The sequence below is a fragment of the Macaca fascicularis genome, chromosome 15, assembly GCF_037993035.2.
Source record: "Macaca fascicularis isolate 582-1 chromosome 15, T2T-MFA8v1.1".
In the NCBI taxonomy this organism is placed as follows: Eukaryota; Metazoa; Chordata; class Mammalia; order Primates; family Cercopithecidae; genus Macaca; species Macaca fascicularis.
In genome coordinates this window covers 45,782,478-45,802,256 of record NC_088389.1, presented here as the reverse complement: position 1 = coordinate 45,802,256, position 19,779 = coordinate 45,782,478, and the positions used below count along the sequence as shown (strand labels likewise).

General features: G+C 36.7%; 1 protein-coding gene across 19 annotated transcripts in view; it reads right to left on the bottom strand.

The window, feature by feature from the left end:
* Positions 1-19,779, bottom strand: part of PTBP3 (polypyrimidine tract binding protein 3) — a 115,844-nt gene that overhangs the window by 56,868 nt on the left and 39,197 nt on the right. For 12 of the 19 annotated variants that reach the window (XM_005581053.5, XM_005581055.5, XM_065530215.2 and 9 more), the window contains one exon: positions 653-822. The exons of the other annotated variants lie outside the window; for them this stretch is intronic. In XM_005581053.5, coding sequence (XP_005581110.1) covers positions 653-822 — 170 coding nt within the window. The remainder of the gene's footprint in view (positions 1-652; positions 823-19,779) is intronic. 19 annotated transcript variants of the gene reach the window in all.

The following is a 19,779-nucleotide window of genomic DNA, read 5'->3' as shown; positions in this document are numbered from 1 at the left end:
CGATCTCGGCTCACCACATCCTCCACCTCCCAGGTTCAAGCGATTCTCCTGCCTCAGCCTCCCAAGTAGCTGGGATTACAGGCATGTGCCACCATGCCCGGCTAATTTTGTATTTTTAGTAGAGACAGGGTTTCACCGTGTTGCCCAGGCTGATTTCGAACTCCTGACCTCAGGTGATTTGCCTACCTTGGCCTCCCAAAGTGCTGGGATTACAGGCATGAGCCACTGCGCCCGGCCGACAATACTATACATTTTTATCTAGATTTTTGAAAACTTAACTGTTCTTTAATTTGCCAAATGAGGTATAATTTATATCCTATCAGCGTTTTCTGCTAATCACAGGACATTTGATAAACCACTGTGTAATACAAAATATAAATCAAATTAAAAACAAATTAACTAAAAGAAAATAAAACATTTGTGTCTTAAGAAGAAAAAACATAAGTCAATGGATAAAAGAAATCCTGTTTCTTGTGTTACTATGGTTTGTTGCTTCCTGTTACACCCCCCCAAAAAAATCTACTTTTAAAACTAATTTATGTTCATAATATGAAATTTTAAAAATACAGAGAAGCTCAAGAAAATAAAAAATTATCAGTAATACTAACATCTGGAGATAATCACTCTTTGTCAATCTTTAAATATTACATACCTGGCTTTTTCCTTTCAACATCAAAAGATTAGTTACTTTGCCAAATGGTAGACCTAATGATATGATCTCTGCTTCGGTGACATCACATGGAATTTTTCGAAGATGGAGAACACGGGAAGGCGAACAGGGAGGTCTATCTCGTTTAAATTTCTTGCTGTCATTCCCATTAGCTAAAAAACATAAGATTCTTTTTTAAATTACTGAAACTAATTTGGGTTGACATACTACCTTAATCATATTGTCACATTTAATCTTAAATGAGCTTTGGGTTTTGAACTTCAGGGAAACATGGGGCTGATGGGGGTAGGTGGAAAAGGAGAGTAGAAAACAAAACCAACTACCTTTTAATAAACGGGTGCTTTTGGTTTTTCACAGTGGGTATTAAATTTTTTAAAACTGAAGTCTGATTTTTAATTCAAGGAAAAAATAAGGGTAAATGAATTATGTTATTTCAAATACCTCTAAATACTCAACTTTTTCTTATGAATAGAGAACACTATTTATGATGTCTTTAATGTATTTTAAGGACATTTTTCTAATTTATTCTACAGCTGAATAAATAAATTAGAACAATAAAATTTCAGGAAAGACTATGATAAAAATCTGCTATTTATCACATCCTAAGGAGATATGGATTTGAGCTGTATATTTATTAAAATAAAGTTTATTTCTTAGGTGTTAATAGTCTTTATTTTTTAGAAGCTAAATTGTGGTTTCCTATGATAATCTTACTCCTTATTATATAACAATAATTTTTAACGTAAGTACCACCTTGCTGAAAATGCAAATTTCCAACCCCACCCAGACCTACTGAAGCAGAAGCTCCAGGAGTGGAACCCAGTGACCTGCTTTAACAAGCCCTCCAGGAGATTCTATTTACTCTGAAGTTGGAGAATTACTGCTGCAAAGTAAAAAAATTCATTAAGCTAAATGTATTTAAATACTATTGTTTCCATACTGAGAATAACTAGAATTGACAAGCCTGTAAGCAACACTTATGTTTATATAGGTAAGATTCAGAAAGGTTTTGCTTCCAGAAACAGAACCAAAAGACTAAATACAAATTACTTAAAAGCTAAAAGTTTCATTGCAATGTTGTTTGATCACTAAATACCCTATTTGCCACTACTCGGAGAAAAATATAATCTTTCCAAATGCCTAAAAATACCGTTTCTCTAAACAATAATTAAACTTTACAATCAAATGTCTGTGATCCTAAACAAATTTCATGAGGACCAAATAAAAATTAATATAGCCATATTTCATATTCATCTATATCTGTGGCACAGAACTCAACTTGTTTACAACTAGATAGGTTGACTTAATACCCAAACTAGCACTTGTTCCCAAATTCTCTATGTTCATGAATGCAAGCAGCACCCTCCCCAGACCTAAAAGACTGACAATACCTAGAGGCCCATACAGGTCTATGTACCTTTATATAGCAAATGCCTATGTCAGATTATGGAAAATAATTGGCACACAAATGTTTATTGGATTAATTAATCTGGAAGGCAAGAGATTCTATCTGCTCGTCTCCCTTATCAATCACCAATAAATACTGATTTTCCCTCCAAAATGACTACTGATTATATTCTTTCATTTCCACTCTCAAAGTCACCAACCTTACCCTGATCTTGTCCCCACTTCAGCTCTCCCCTCCTCTAATTTCACTCTCCCTGCTTCCCATATTCTGGGGATCCAGTATCATATCAATGTTAACTAAAATAGTGTATCGGGCCCGGCACAGTAATTCACGCCTGTAATCCCAGCACTTTGGGAGGCTGAGGCGGGCTGATCACCTGCAGTCAGGAGTTCGAGACCAGCCTGGGCAACAGGGCAAGACCCCCATCTCTTAAAAAAAAAAAAAAAAAAAAAAAAAAAAAAAAATACAAAAATTAGCAGGATGTGCTGGCGTATGTCTGTAATCCAGGTACTTGGGAGGCTGAGGCAGGAGAATCACTTGAACTCGGGAGGAGGAGGCTGCAGTGAGCCAAGATTGCACCACTTGCACTCCAGCCTGAAACCCTGTCTCAAAATAACATAACGTAAGGTAACGTAAGTAACAACATAAAGTAACGTTAACGTAACATAACGTGTATCATGTCATTATTCTGCTCCAAAAATCTGAAGAGGTACCAAACACCTAAAATGTCATTTCACTGCTAACTTTCAAACTTTTTCACTTACATTGCCTCATTTGAGTCTCATAAATACCCAAACTAAAGTGTAAAGGTAATTTCAAAGTGTCTTACTACTCCTAGAAAAAGGTAAGTAACTTGACACTGACAATGTAAATTTACAAAGACTTACATGGACTGTGAACAATAACAAATGATAACACTGGCACTAGAGTAAAACAACAAACATCAGAGTACTGGACGGGGGTGAGAGTGGAACAGGGAATGTCTTTTTGGCACCCTCCCTGCAGGCATAGAGAGCTAAACAGTAACACTACCAAGGTGGCCTTGCTCAACCAGCACAAGGAGTTACAGGATGGGAGAAAGGGACTAGAGAAACTTTCTAAAGGCATGAGGCTCCTATCAGTTTACCCAGAATAGTCCAACAAGAATGAAAGAACATTTAAAAAGTTGTTTCTTTAATAGAGGTATTCTATGTTTGAGAAAATGTGAATACCAAACAAGTTACCTGAGCTCCCATTTATGTTGCACTTTCAAATAAAGACGTAAGATGACAAATTTTCACCAAGAAATGTGCAACTATAAATGACCACTTTAGGTTGTTAATTGTTCCATATTATAAAATACCCAGGCTACGTTAAGAGCGCAGAGCTGTGAAATTAGATATCCTGTTCTGAGCAAGTTACTAACGTTACTAAGCCTCAGATTCTACTCCTGTAAAACAGGTATAACAAGAATATTTTGAAATTTTAATTTGTTCTTTTCAATATATTTTAAATGCTCAGCACAACATCTAGTACACTGTAATCAATAATATGTCTAGCATTTCTTAAGAAAGACTGTTTTGCTTGGAAATTATGTTCTATTTTTTCCAGTCAAAACGGTAATTGTAAACGATAGCGATTTTTTGCACTTGATGTCCTTATTTGCCGTAATTAAGATATTGCCCCAAATTAACTGAACATATTATTATTATATGAAATCTCAAAATCTAAGAATGACTCATTTAGGTGACTGGGAAAGGGTTATATGTAAAGATTTGATAGATAATCTGAAGATGAAGAATGTATACCATCATAAGCAATTGTATGGCCATGATTTAAAAGCCAGTAGGAAAAAAGGAAATTCAAATGTATTGGACACACAAATTTAAATAATTATTTTCTGTACAAAAGGACAGAGTACAGTTTCCAAAAATCTTAATATAAAAATAAGCATTCAAAATACTTTGCTTGTATAAATCGTGTTGTATTTTACTAAACTACATATTAAAAACTACAAAATGCCCACTACGTATTAGTCATGCTTCCAAAGAGCTATGTGAAACAGGGTTTTTAAAAATTCATAATATTCCCACCTCAAAACTAGAAGATTCTGTCAGGAAAACTACTTGCGAAACATGGATTCATTTTTTAAAAATCTACTTTATGAGGGTTTACTTTAGATAGAATAAGACATCCACCCACATTTTAAATGCAGGGGGTTTGATGAGTTTTGACAAATACAATCCATATAACCACCACAAAAATCAAGACATCCCAAAAAGTTCCCTAGTAACCCTTTGCAGTTAGTCCTCCCTACCAAACTCCCAATCCCCACCCCGGGCAATCTGAACCCTACAGATCATTACAGCTTTATCACCATTCTTGAAATGAGGTACCTATTTGGGGAGAATTCACATCTTAACATTTTTTGAGTCATCTAAACCATAAACATCATGACATTTCTGCATATATTTCGATCTTTTTAAGTTTCTCTCAGTAAAGTTCTGTAGTTTTCAGTGTAATGGTCTCATACATATTTTGACACCTTTATCCCTAAGTACTTCATAATTTTTAATGAACCAGTAATACTTTAAATTTTTTGTCATAATTGATAATATACAGAAACACAACTGACTTTGATATCTTGATCTTATATCCTACAGTCTTGCTAAGTTCTTTAGTATTTGTACATACACAGTTTTCTTACTCTCAAATTTATATGCTATTTATTTATTTAGAGATGGAGTCTTGCTCTGTCACCCAGGCTGGAGTGCAGTGGTGCAATCAGCTCACTGCAATCCCCACCTCCCGGGTTCAAGCAATTCTCCTGCCTCAGCTTCCCTAGCTAGGATTACAGGCACACACCACTACGCCCAGCTAATTTTTGTATTTTTAGTAGACACGGGGTTTCACCAAGTTGGCCAGGCTAGTCTCGAACTCCTAACCTCAGGTAATGCGCTCACCTTGGCCTTCCAAAGTGCTGGGATTACAGGCATGAGCGACCGTGCCTGGCCTGCCGTATATTTATTTTATTTATTTATTTATTTTACAGCTTTACTGAACTAGCCAGGATTTTCTGTCTGCAAAATGTTGAATAGAATCAACGAGACTGGGCATCCTTGCCTTGTTCTTGATATTAAGGGAAAGGCATTATCTTACACTATCGAGTATAATAATGCTAGCTGTAGTTTCATAACTTTATCAGGTTGAAAATGTTCCCTTCTATTCCTAGTTGGCTAACAATTTTATCACAAAAGGAGTTGAATTCTTTCAAATGCCTTCTCCAGATCTCTTAAGATGAACAGATTTTATTTTGTATTCTGTTACACTGATTTTCAAATGTAAGCACTTTGTAGAAACCCTACTTGGTCATGACACATGTACCATGATTTTTTTTCCTCACTCTTCATACATGTGTGTGTATGTATGTGTGTGTGTGTGTATATATTCAATTATATATTATATATATAATTGAATGTGATTTTTTTTTAGTTTAGAGATCACTAGTTATAAGAGAGATATAACAATCATTTGAAAGATTTCAGAACTTCATTATTTCAGAAATAATGAAAGAATTATTTCCATGATGAGAGATTTCAGTGGGATGGGCAGGTTCATGTTGATGCCATTTCAGTGACGATTTATTTCAGTCTACATACTTTCCAAGAATGTCTAAATAAGAAAAAAATCCTTGTTGCTAGGCATGGTGGCAAGTACCTGTAGTCTCAGCTACTGAGGAGACTGAGGTGGGGTAAGATCACTTGAGGAAGAGTCTGAGACCAGCCTGGGCAACATACCAAGACCCTGTTCTCTAGTAAAAATTATTAATACATAATCTATCATTTAGAATTACTTTAGTGCCTCCATATTTTGGGAGTACAACTTTATCTCCAACTTTTATGCTCACTGGTTGAATCTCTCCATTCTTTCCTTCAGAGCCCAATCCAACAGCTACCAACTATTGCTTACAATACTTTTCCTTGAGCTTTTTCTGGAAGCATAATGCCTATGGTTTTAGCTGTACTCTTTTCAATCAACATTCAAACAGCAGAATAAATTTACTAAATGCTTGTCTTGCCATGATTTCCACCGCTGCAGCTTGTACTCTGTTCTCACACTGCTACCACAAGGAAAAACCCGACTTTAATATCTTGCTTAACATTTTTATGTCAATATTCATGAAAGATATTAATCTGTAGTTTTCTTTAGCTGCAGCAGCGTAATACTGGCCTCCTAAGAAGTGGAAAGTGTTCCCACCTCCTTTATATTCTGCACAGTCTGTGTAGGATTAGTATTATTTACTCCTTATATGTCTGATAGACTTCATCAATAAAGCCATACGGGACCGTACTTTTCAATAACTAATATGATTTTTTTAAACAACTATATGGCTTTCTGAGTTTTCTATTCCTTTTGCATCAGTTTGATAATTTGTGTCTTTCAAAGAATTTGTCCACTTCATCTAAAGAATGAAATTTATTAGCTTAAAATTTCATAATATTCACTTAATCTACTTAGTCTGCTAAGGCTACCATACAAAATACCACAGACTGGGTGGCTTAAACAAGAAAAATTTATGGAGGTTAAAAGCCCAAGATAAGGGTTTCTGGTGAGGGCTCTTCCTCTCTTACAAACAGCTACCTATTTGCTGGTTGACTTTTCACAGTGTCCTCACACAGCAAGAAGAGAGGACGTGCAAGCAAGCTCTCTAGTGTCTCTAAGGACTCTAATCCCCTCATGAGGGTGCCACCCACCTTCATGATGTAATCTAAACATTATTTCCCAAAGGTCCCAGCTCTAAATACCATCACATAGTGAGTTAGGGCTTCAACATACCAATTCTGGGAGGTTACAAACATTCAGTCAATAATAACATCCTTCTAATGACTGTAGAATCGTTTGGCAATTTGTATCTTTTATTTTTTTAAGTCTACTTAGAGGTATTATTATTAATTTTATTTACCACATAAACAACTACTGGTTTCATTAATTTTTCTCTACTGTTTTCTGTCACTGACTTTTGCTTTCATCTTTAATATTTCCTCTTTTCTATCTACTTGTAGGGTTTAACATGTTCTTTTTCTTCTAGTTATAGCTGGAAGCGTAGATGATTCACTTTAGACATTTTTTCTTTTCTAATATAAACATTTAAAACTATGTATTTCCTTCTAAGAACAACTCTAGTGGAACCCCACAAATTTCATTAAGGTTTCATTTTATTTCTGTTCAAAATACCTTCTAATATCCCTTGTGACAACTTCTTTGATCAATGGGTTATGTTTTTCTTTTTTTTTTCTTTTTTTACTATTTGGTACATTTTCCCCCCAAATATTTGAGGATCTTGCTTTTCTGATTTCTAATAGAATTCTAATGAAGTCAGATAATTTACATGATTTTAATCACTGTTTAAAGGACTAAACTTATTTTAGGACCCAGAATACAGCCTGCCTATCTTGGTGATATGGTTTGGCTGTGTCCCCACCCAAATCTCATCTCAAATTGTAATCCCATAATCCTGATGTTGTCGAGGCAGGGACCTGGTGGGAGGTGATTGGATCATGGGGGTGGTTTTCCCCATGCTGTTCTTTTGCTAGTGAGGGAGTTCTCACAAGATCTGAAGGTTGTATAAGTGTGTGAGAGTTTCTCTTTCACACTCCCTCTAACCTGCCACCATGTAAGACTTGCCTGCTTCCCATTCTGCCATAATTGCAAATTTCCTGAGGCCTTGCCTGCCATGTGAAACTATGAGTAAATTAAACCTCTTTTCTTTATAAATTATCCAATCTCAGCAGTTCTTTATAGCACTGGGAGAACAGACTAATACAGTAAATTGGTATTGGTACAATGGGATACTGCTATAAAGATACCTGAAAATATGAAAGTGACTTTGGAACTGGTAATGGGCAGAGGTTGGAGCAGTTTGGAGGGCTCAGAAGACAGGAAGATGTGGGAAACTTTGGAACTTCCTAGAGACTTGTTGAATACTTTTGAGCAAAATGCTGATAGTGATATGGATAACGAAGTCCAGGCTGAGGTGGTCTCGGAGAGAGATGAGGAACTCACTGGGAACTGGAACCAAGGATACTCTTGCAATGCTTTAGCAAAGAGACTGGTGGCATTTTGCCCCACCCTAGAGATCTGTGGAACTCGGAACTTAAGAGAGATGATTTAGGGTATCTGGCAGAAGAAATTTCTGAATAGCAAAGTGTTCAACAGGTGGTAGAGCATAAAGGGTTGGAAAATTTGCAGCCTGACCATGTGGTAGAAAAGAAAAACCCATTTTCCGGGGAGAAATTCAAGTTGGCTGCAGAAATTTGCATAAGTAATCAGTAGTCAAAAGTAGTCAAATGTTAATCACCAAAACAATATGGAAAATGTCTCCAGGGCATGTCAGAGATCTTCATAGCATCCCCTCCCATCACAGGCCTGGAGGCCTAGGAGGAAACAATGGTTTCACGGGCTGGCCTGGGCCCTGCTGCTCTGTGCAGCTTTGGAACTTGGTGCCCTGCGTTCCAGCTGCTCTAGCTCCAGTAGTGGCTAAAAGGGACCAAGGTACAGCTCAACCGTTGCTTCAGAGGGTGCAAATCCCAAGCCTTGGTAGCTTCCACATGGTGTTGGGTCTGCAGGTAAGCAGAAGACAAGAGTTGAGCTTTGGGAACCTCCCAGATTTCAGAGGATGTATGGAAATACCTGGATGTCCAGGCAGAATTCTGCTGCAGGGGTGGAGCCCTCATGGAGACGGTCTACTAGGGCAGTGCAGAAGGGAAATGTGGGGTTGAAGCCCAAACATACAGTCCCTGCTGAGGCACTGTGCCTAGTGGAGCTGTGAGAAGAGGACCACTGTCCTCCAGATCTCAGAATGGTAAATCCATTGACAACTTGCACCATGTGCTTGGAAAAGCCACAGGTACTCAACACCACCGCTGGCACTCAACACAGCCACGGGGCTGAATCCTGCAAAGCCACAGGGGTGGAGCTGCCCAAGGCCTTGGAAGCCCATTCTTTGCAAAAGCATGTCCTAGATGTGAGATGTGGGGTCAAAGGAGATTATTTTGGAGCCTTAAGATTTAATGACTGGCTAGACATGGTGGTTCATGCCTATAATCTCAGCATTTGGGAAAGCCAAGGCAGGCAGATCACTTGAGGCCAGGAGTGACACAATTAAGCCTCTTTTCTTTATAATTATGCAGTCTCAGGCATTCTTTACAGCGGTGTGAGAAAGGACTAATACAACTGGTGACTACTTTATATGAACTTGAAAATAAAGTATATTATTCTGGTGTTGGGAAGATTGTTCTACATTGTCAATTAGATCAAGCTGGTTTAAAATGTCTATATTAGGGATCTACCAACTTTCTCTTAAACAGGCACATAAATATTTCAGATGTTGTGGGCCACTGGATCTCTGTCAGAACTACTCAACTGTGCAGTTACGGCATGAAAACAGCTATAAACAAATCACATAACTGTGTTCAAATACAATTTTATGTATGGATACAGAAATTTGAATTTCACAAAAGTTTTGTGTGTCATTTAATCTTATCCTTTAGTATTTTTCACCATTTGAAATTTTAAAAACCACTCTTAGCTAATGGGAAATTTAAAAGTGGTCAATGCGATGGATTTGGCCCACAGGTAAGAACTTGCCAATCCCTGTTCTATACCTTTACTGATTTTCTGTCTACTATACTATCAATTACTGGCAGAGGAGTGCTATCTCTAAATATACTTGAAGATTTATCTATTTGTTTCATTCTATTAGTTTTCACTTTACATATTTTGCAACTATGTAATTAAACAGATCTATATTTAGATTATGTCTACGCAATAAATTGACCTCTTCATCATTATGAAATGTCTCTATTTATCCCTGGTAATATTCTTTTGCCCAAAGTCAACTTTTCCTGATATTAGTATAGCTAGCTACTCCAACATTTTTATGATTAATGTTTGCATATATTTTCTTTCCCAACCTTTGGCTTTCTACCTGAGATTTCATATTTAAAATGGGTTTCTTATGCACATCAAATAACTCGGTCTTCCTTTCATCTAAACAATCTGCCTTTTAATTGAATTTTTTATCCCATTCCCACTTGATAAAATTATTAACATGGTTGGGTTTAGAAGTCCACCATCTTGTTATTTTTTCTATTTGTCCCATTTATTTTTTATTCCCTTTTTCCCTTGTTTCCTAGCTTTCGTTGGATTTTATTTTTTGGTATTCTATTTCATTTACATTATATGCTATCCCTTTTTACCTTTTTTTTTTTTTTTTTAAAGTGACTGCTCTGGAGTAGACAATATACATCTTTATCACAGACTACCCTCAAATAATATTAAAACACCTCAGTACACTGTAAGAACCTTCCAAAGTATATGTCTCTTTCCCTCAAGCTATCCTTTGTGGTACTGTTGTGTATTTTGCTTTTCCCATGTCATAACCCCCAAAAATATATTATCTTGCTTTAAATAGTCAATAATCTTTTAAATTAACAACAAAAAGGGGGGGAAAGCCACATATCCACATATTTATCATGTTGTATAAAACCCAGGTTTCTAACTGGCATCATTTTCCTCGTGTTTAAAGTATTTCCCTTACCATTTCATGAAATGGAAGTCTGCTGCTAACAAATGCTCTCAGCTCTTGTGCGCCTGAAAGAAGATTTTAACTTCATTTTTAAATTTCATATAGAATTCCAGTTTGATTTTTTTTTTTTTCCAGCACTCTAATGATGTTTCATTGTCTTCTGGCTTGCACCATATCAGGTAAGAAATCTCTCTCCTTATTCTAATCTTTGTTCTTTTGAAGGAAAAGTGGTTCCCCCAGTCTCCACCAATCCCCACCCCTGCCTGCTCTGGCTACTTTTAAGATTTACTCTGCATTCCTGGTTTCCAGCAATTTAATTATGATAAGCCTGGGTGTGGTTTCCGTTGTGTTTATCCTGCTTAAGGTTCACTGAACTTCTTGATAAGTGGGTTTATGTTTTCCAACACATATGGAAAATTTGGGATAATTTCTTGAGATGTATTTCTGCTCTCTGACCCAACCATTTTTTCCCGCAACTTCAGTATACATATGTACGTTTAGACTGCTTGATTATGTCCAGAAGTTACTTAGGCTCTGTTCACTTCTTTTCCAGTTTTTTTCTTTTGTTTTGATTTTTGAGACAGAGTCTTGCTTTTCTGCCCAGGATGGAGTGAAGTGGTACGATCTCAGCTCACTCTAACCTTCACCCCTGGGGTTCAAGCAATTCTCCTGCCTCAGTAGAATTCAAGCAATTCTACTCCTCCCAAGTAGTTGAGATTACCAGTGCACGCCACCACGCCCAGCTAATTTTTATATTTTTAGTAGAGAAGGGGTTTCACCATGTTGGACAGGATGGTCTCAAACTCCTGACCTCAGGTGATCCACCCACCTTGACCTCCCAAAGTGCAAGGATTACGGGGGTAAGCCATCACACCCAGTCTTCAGTTTTTTCTGTCTATGTGCTTTAGTTTCATTTGCTATCTTCAAATTCACCGATGTTTTCTTCTGCAGAATGTAACGTGCTATGAATGCCATTATGTATTTTTTTCAGGTGTCTTATTTTTAACCTCTGTAAGTTCTATTTGATTTTTTCTCCTTTCTATGCTCGTATTTTCCTTTAAATACCTGAATATACTTTTAGTAACTGTTTCAGAGTGCACAGCTGATAATTCCATCATCTCTGTAATTTTCTAGGTTTATTTCTGTTGATTGATTTTTCACTTGTTTGTGGGTCACATTTTTGTGGTTCCTAACAAGTCTGGCAATTGGATGCTCCACATTATGAGCACCAGAATTTGTTATTCTGTTGTTTTGTTATATTTGTTATTTCTTCTAAAGTGTTAGACTTCATTTTTAGAAAAATATAAGTTACTTTCAGATCAGCTACACTGTTTTGGAGCTTGTTTTTAAGTTTCATTAGGGTGGATTTGAATTTGCCTTCATGCTGGAGCTAGTTCAGTTCTACTGTCAAGGCATGTCTCCTCTGGCGTCAGGTGCCTTAAGTGTGCTTCAAGTATTCAACAAGGACTCTCTATTGTAGTTGGCTATCACTCAAGTATCTCTCCCAGTCCTGTGTGAGTCCTGGAAAGTTAAGCTTATAGCTCTCTGGTTGTTCTCTGCCTGACCTCACAGGCATATGTGCTGTGCATATGTGGCTTAATAATATTCAACAACAGATTCAAAGGTATTATTTCTGAAGCACTTTTTCTACATAGGCCCTTCTCTCTCATACTCCGCTCCCATACCTCCCAGGTGACTCAACCTTCCCAAACTTCAATCTCTCTCTTCAACTCAGCAATTGTACCATGTCTGCTTGGTTCCCCCAACTCCCATAGTCTAGAAAGAAAGCCAGGGTGACAATAGGGTTACCTCAATTGTTTCCCTTCTGGGACCACAATCCTGTTGTACTTGTTGCCCATTGTCTAAAAACAACTGACAGTAAATCCTGGCCCAGTTACTCTATCATGGCTGAGAGTAAAAATCTACAGATCTTTCACGAATTAGAAAAATTAAATCACAAAATTTATATGGGTGAGCATTAAGACTGCAGGTGAGTTTTCTTTAAACTTATTAATTCTTAGAGCAGCTTTAAGGTATTGCTTATTTGATGGATTTAAGAATTATTTATCAAGTATGGAGATTAGCGTTCACAATTCTTCACATGCCTTTATTTAAAGCAATTTGAATGCATTTCTTGCTATGAAAAGCCAAGTACTCAAATTAACTGATAAGAGAAACTAGTGCTTATTATTAAATCATAGCATTCAATCCCAGTGGCAGAGAATGCAAATTTGTTTTCCAATATTTGTTTTCTACGTAAAACCACCTATTTTTAGCTAAGCACATGCCTGTCAGAAAAAAGAACTACATTCTTAGCTTCCTAAGTAGCTAGGTGTGGCTGTGAGACTAAGAAAACAGGATGTAAACGAAAATGACATGTGCTGCTTTTCCCTTAAGTGTCTTCATAAGGAGGGAGTATGTTCTTTTCTCTTTTCTTTGTACGAGTTCCAATAACCTCTAGGATCATTTGCTAAATCTGAAAATAGACACCATATACATTGGAGCACTGACTACTTCAGAACTTGTTGAATGTGATGAAAATAAATTTCTGTCTTCTATAATGCTTAAACCATCAATGCAGCCAAATTTAATACTGAGTTCTTTAAAAATAGGTCATTAAAGTTTGATTTGATTTAAAAAAAAAAAAACTAGCTATTTGCAAAGCAAAAGAGCATATTAACAGTTTATAAGTATTTTGGTAAACAAAAGTTCCAGGAGGCCAGGTGCCGTGGCTCACATCTATAATCCCAACACTTTGGAAGACGGAGACAGGAGAATTGCTTGAGCCCAGAAGTTTGCGGCCAACCTGAGGAACACAGGGAGACCTAGACTCTACAAAAAAATTTAAAAATTAGCTGGATGTGATGGCATGTGCCCATGGTCCCAGCTACTTGAGAGGCTGGGGTGGGAGGAACTCTTGAACCTGGGAGGTCGAGGCTATAGTGAGCTGTGATTACGTGATTATGTGATTACATCTACACACATATAATACTTACTGTTTGTGTGTATATATACACATATATATATAAATACAAATTATTCAGTTTGTTAGCAGTGGTTTCCTTCTTAGGAATATTATTAACCCATATCATCTTTATTTGTAAATCAATTAGATTTCTTTAACATTCAGCTTCATAAGACTTCAATAATTATATATACAATGGTTTCAAAAGAAGAGACTTCATAATCTGAGAAAAAAATGTTAACATCAATCAATTTGCAGACGATTGAAGTACATTTCTAATAAGATGCAAAAAATAGTAGCCATTAAGTGAAAAACATGAAGTATACTACATGAAAAAGTCTGTTTAACAAAAGTCGCCATTAAATATTAATTTGTAAATTATAGTGTCAGAGGGTATCTGCATACATGTATAACAAAGTATTCATATTCAGAATATATAAGAAAACAAGTTAAAAAGGCAAACAACCCAACAGAAAAACAGGCAAAAGATCGGAGTAGCCACTTCATTAAAAGTATCCAAATGATCAGTAAGCATATGAAAATATAATCAATTTCATTAATAATTATGCAAACAAAAGTCACAATGAACTATCAATATATGCTTACCAGAACAACTAAAATTAAAAATAAACATCTCGGCCAGGCCTGGTGGCTCACACCTGTATTACCAGCACTTTGGGAAGCCAAGGTGGACGGATCACTTGAGGTCAAGAGTTCGAGACCAGGCTGGCCAACATGGTAAAACCCTGTCTCTACTGAACATATAAAAATTAGCCAGGTATAGTGGCACGTGCCTGTAATCCCAGCTACTCAGGAGCCTGAGGCATGTGGATCGCTTGAACCCAAGAGGCGGGGTTGCAGTGAGCTGAGACCATGCCACTGCATTCCAGCCTGGGTGACAAAGTGAGACTGTCTTTAAAAAAAAAAAAAAAAAAATATATATATATATATATACACACACACACACACACACACACACACATACATATATACACACATACACACACACACACACAATTAAGTATTGGCAAAGTTCTGGAATAACTAAACTGACATAATTTCTGGTAAGAGTATAAAATCACTTTTGAAAATTAGTAGACTCTACTAAAGATAAGCACCTGCACATGCTAGGACCCAACAATTCCACTTCTAGACACATGCTCAAGTAAAATGCACACATTTGTCCATGAAAAGATATGTCAAGAATATCCATAAATGTGGCCAGGTACAGTGGCTCACACCTATAATCCCAGCACTTTGGGAGGCTGACGTGAACAGATCACCTGAGGTCAGGAGTTTGAGATCAGCCTGGCCAACATGGTGAAATCCCATTTCTACTAAAAATACAAAAATTAGCTGGGCATGGTGGCGGGCGCCTGCAGTCCCAGCTACTCAGGAGGCTGAGGCAGGAAAATCACTTCAACCTCGGAGGCAGAGGTTGCAGTGAGCCAAGATTGTGCCACTGCACTCCAGACTGGGCGACAAGAGCAAAACTCTGTCTCCAAAAAACCAGAAAAGAAAAGATATCCATGTTCATGGACTGGAAGACTTGAAATTGTTTAAATGTCTATAATATACAAAGTGATCAACAGGATCAATGCAATCCCTATCAAAATCCCAATGGCATTTTTGCAGAGAAAAAAAAAAATCCTGACATTCATATAAAATCACAAAGGATCCCAAATAGCCAAAGCAATCTTAAGAAAAACAAAGCTGAAGGCCTCACATTTCCTAACTTCTACACATTACAAAGCAATAGCAGTTCAAACAGTATGTTACTGACATAAAGACAAACATACAGACCAATGGAACAGACTAGAGAACCCAGAAATAAACTCTCACTTACATGTTCAAATGATCTTCAACAAAGATGCCAAGGCTACATGATAGGAAAAGAACAGTTTCTTCCACATATGGTGCTGGTAAAATGTATATCCACATTTATAAAGAATGAAATTGACCCTTACTTTACACCACACACAAAAAAATATAACTCAAAATGAATTAAAGGCCTAGACCTAAGACCTGAAACTATAAAAGATCTAGAAGAGACAAAGGTTCATGACAGTGGATTTGGCAAAGATTTCTCGGATATAACACCAAATGCACAAGCAACAAAAGAAAACATGAACAAATGGTGCTAATATCAAACTCAAAACCCTCTGCACAGCAAGGGAATAACAGAGTAAAAAGGCAATGAAAGAAATGGGAGAAAAAAATTGTAAACCACATATGTGATGGGAGGTTAATATTCAGAATACATAAAGAGCTACTACAACTCAACAACAATAAAAACATCCCAATCATAAACTAGGAAAATTGAAGTCTGGGGACAGGGCTTATCACAGAGAAAATTTTAAAATTAGTAAAACAAAACAAAAAATAGGTAAAGGACTAGAATAGATATTTCTCCAAAGAAGATATACGAATAGCCAACAAGCACAAGAAAAGATGTTCAGCATCACTAATCATCAGGGAAATACAAATCAAAACCACGTATCAAGTCACATCTGTTAGGATGGCCATTATTTGAAAAAATTTAAAACCCAAAAAATAAGTATTGACAAGGATGTGGAAAAACTGAAACCCTTGTGTACTACTGGTGGGAATAATGGTGCAGCCACTATGAAGCACAGTATGATGATTCCTCAAAATAATAAAAAACAGAATTACTATATGATCCAGCAATCTCACTTCTGGTATAACGAAAAGAATTAAAAACAGGATCTCAAAGAGATATGTGCACACCATGTTCACTGCAGCATTACTCACAATAGCACAATAGCTAAGAGGTGGAAGCAACCTAAATGCCCATGGACAGATGAATGGATAAATAAAATGTGGTAGATACATACAATTATTCACCCTACAAAAAAGAGAAGCCCTTTCATCTGCTGCAACAAATGAACCTTGAGGACACTATGCTAAGTGAAATAAGCCAATCACAAAAAGAAAAATGCTGCATGATTCCATTTATATGAGGTATCTAAAATAGCCAAACTCTTGGAAACAGAAAGCAGAATGGGCTAGAAAAGGAAGAGTTGTTTCTAAATGGATAGGGTTTCAGTTTTGTTAAGATGAAAAAATTCTAGCGATCTGTTGTACAACAATGTTCCTATAGTTAACATTACTACACTGTACACTCAAAAATGTACAAGATGGTAAATTTGGTATTTTTGACCAAAATGAGAGATAGAGCGCACACAAGCAAATGCAATGAAACACATAAAAAGGGAATATTCATAGCAACACTATGTATAAAATGGAAATAATTCAAATGTCCATCAATAGAATAAAATACTATATAGAAATGAGAAGAATGAAAGGGGCAATACACAACAAGGGTTACTCTCACAAGCATAATGTTGAATGAAAGAAACCAGACAGGAAGGAGGATATACTATATTTATTGGCTTATTCATATAAAGTTTACAAACACAAAAAACTAACTTATGATGTTAGAAGTCAGGCTAATGAATACACTTGGAAAGAGGAAATGAATGAAAAAGGAAAGAACAACTCCTGCGAGTATTAGCAATGTTCTATTTCTTGCTCTGGATGCTGATTATATGGTATATGTATTTCATGATGTTATGGTAACAGTAAAACTAACCAATTAGAGTACAAAAAGAAAGAAATGAAGAAATATTTTATTAATATAGCTCTAAAAATTATAAACATACACAAAATACAGTATATATGTGGTTGAACGTATATGTGAGAGTGTCCCCTTCAGTATCTCTATTCTCCTTCCCTTGTAAAGTTATAGAACTCCCTCAATTATGATTAGACAGGGAACACCAGAATAAAGACTAATTTCCTAGACCCTTCACCCTCGCCCCCTTGAAGCTGATGTGTCGATGTGACAAAGTTCTAGCTAACAGAATGAGAAAAAAGTGCAACTTCTCGATCTTGTCCCTGTAAGGGACTCAGCCTCCACTTCTCATCTCTCACCCTTAGAGTGTAATTTTCATCATTATGGCCTAAGATGGATGAAAAAGTTCAGCTTCAACTGTCCTTGTTACCCTTCCTGTGGGTACAATGGAGAGAGAGTACTATTTTAGATCTTGAGAAGTAGTCATGTTGAGGATAAAAGAACAACAAAAGAGAAAAAGTCTGGTCCCCAACACAATTCAAGAAACTAAGTGAGCCCCTAACTACTTACCCAGACTTCAGAAGAACTTAGAAATAAACTTAAATCTATATTTTTAGGTTTGTATTACAGTTCTATTAGCCATCTAACCTGCATCTGAATATAGCATATCGAAATAATACCCCATGACCAAGTTGGTTTATTCCAGGCATGCAAGAATGGGTCAACATCAGGAAATTGTATTTCACTACATCAAAAAATGAATGGAGACCAAATCTTACAATAAACAGAAGCACAAAAGATGATGGTAACATTTATAGCCATCGATAATAAAAACTAAGTAAAACAGAAAAGGAAGAAAATGATTAAAGTATGATGAAGGATTATTATCAAAACCCGGCAAGGTGCAGTGGCTCATGCCTGTAATCCCAGCACTTTAGGAGGCCGAGGAAGGAGGACTGATTGATCCCAGGAGTTTTAGACCAGCCTATGGGCAACATAGTAAGGCCCCGTCTCTACAGAAAATAAAAAATTAGCTGGGTGTCGTGGCACACGCCTGTAGTCCCAGCTACTTAAAAGGCTGAGGTGAGAGGACTGCCTGAACCCAGCAGGTTGAGGCTGCAGTGAGCCGTGTTTGGGACACTGGACTCCAGGCTAGGCAACAGACCAAGACCCTGTTTGAAAAACAAACCAAAACAAAAAACCCCAACCGCAAACATTATATTAAAAGATTAAATAATAAAGTCACCTCCACTGCAATTAAGAACAAGACAAAGATAATCACAATTACCACTGTTATTCAACTCATTTACGGAGGTTCCACTGAATATATAACAAGTTAACAAAATAATCCATATATTTATATACTTGAAATTATCTTTATTTGAAGACACATCATTGAATAACTGCAAAATTCAAAAACTAATAAAAAATTACTAAGACATTTTAAAGTTAGTAGACACAAAATAAATATTCAAAAATCCACAGGTCTTCTCTGTACTCCAGTATCCCGCTAAAAATGAAAATAGGAAAAAAAAATTCCCACTCAATAAGAGCAAAAATACTAAATTAAGTTTAGTTGTATATAACAACATTTGAAGTAATAGTTATTTAAGAAGTTAATCTCAGGCTCATGCCTGTAATCCCAGCACTTTGGGAAGCCAAGGTGGGTGGATCACTCAAGGTCAGGAGTTCGAGACCAACCTGGTTAACATAGTGAAACCCTGTCTCTACTAAAAATACAAAAATTAGTCCAGTATGGTGGCAGGCGCCTATAATCCCAGGTACTCAGAGGCTGAGTCAAGACAACCTCTTGAAACCAGGAGACGGTGGTTAGTGTAAGCAGAGACTGCACCACTGTACTCCAGCCTGGGCAAGACAGAGCAAGACTCAGTCTCAAAAGAGAAAAAAAGAAGAAGTTAATCTCTTGCTCACATGAAAAGTCTAAATGTAGGAATTCCAGATCTGGAATGGTGACAAAGTTATCAGGCTCTAGCTGTCTCTGTTACAGATGCCTGTCATTCCCATCATCATCTAAGAAGCGGGAACACCCACAGGCAATAAGATTGGAGGGCAAAAAAGGAAAAACAGTGTACCCATGCAGAGATGCCCTGAAAGTTTCATACTACACTTCCACTTATACCTTGTCAGGACTTAATTACATGACCACATCTAGCTATAAGGAAGAACAGAAAAGTAGTAGTTTCATCTGGGTAGCAATGTGCCAGACAAAAATAGAGGATCTGCTGGAAAAAAAACAATGAAAGAATAGCATTGGGGAACACAATAAACAATCTCTGCCATTAATTCCTAAGATTACATTTTATAAGAAAAGTATATGATTTATATGGAAAAGTGTGGAACTTTTTCAAAATTGTCAATGGACATAAAATAGAACCTAAAAACACTGAATCATAGGTCACATTCCTAAACGGAAAGATAATACCACAAAATGATCGACATTTCACATTAACATATAACTCTAACATAATTCTTATCTGAATCCCTAAGATACTGTAGGTGAAGGTTTGGGGAAGAAGGATTCTTTGTTTTAGAACTAGATCAAGCTTGTCCAACA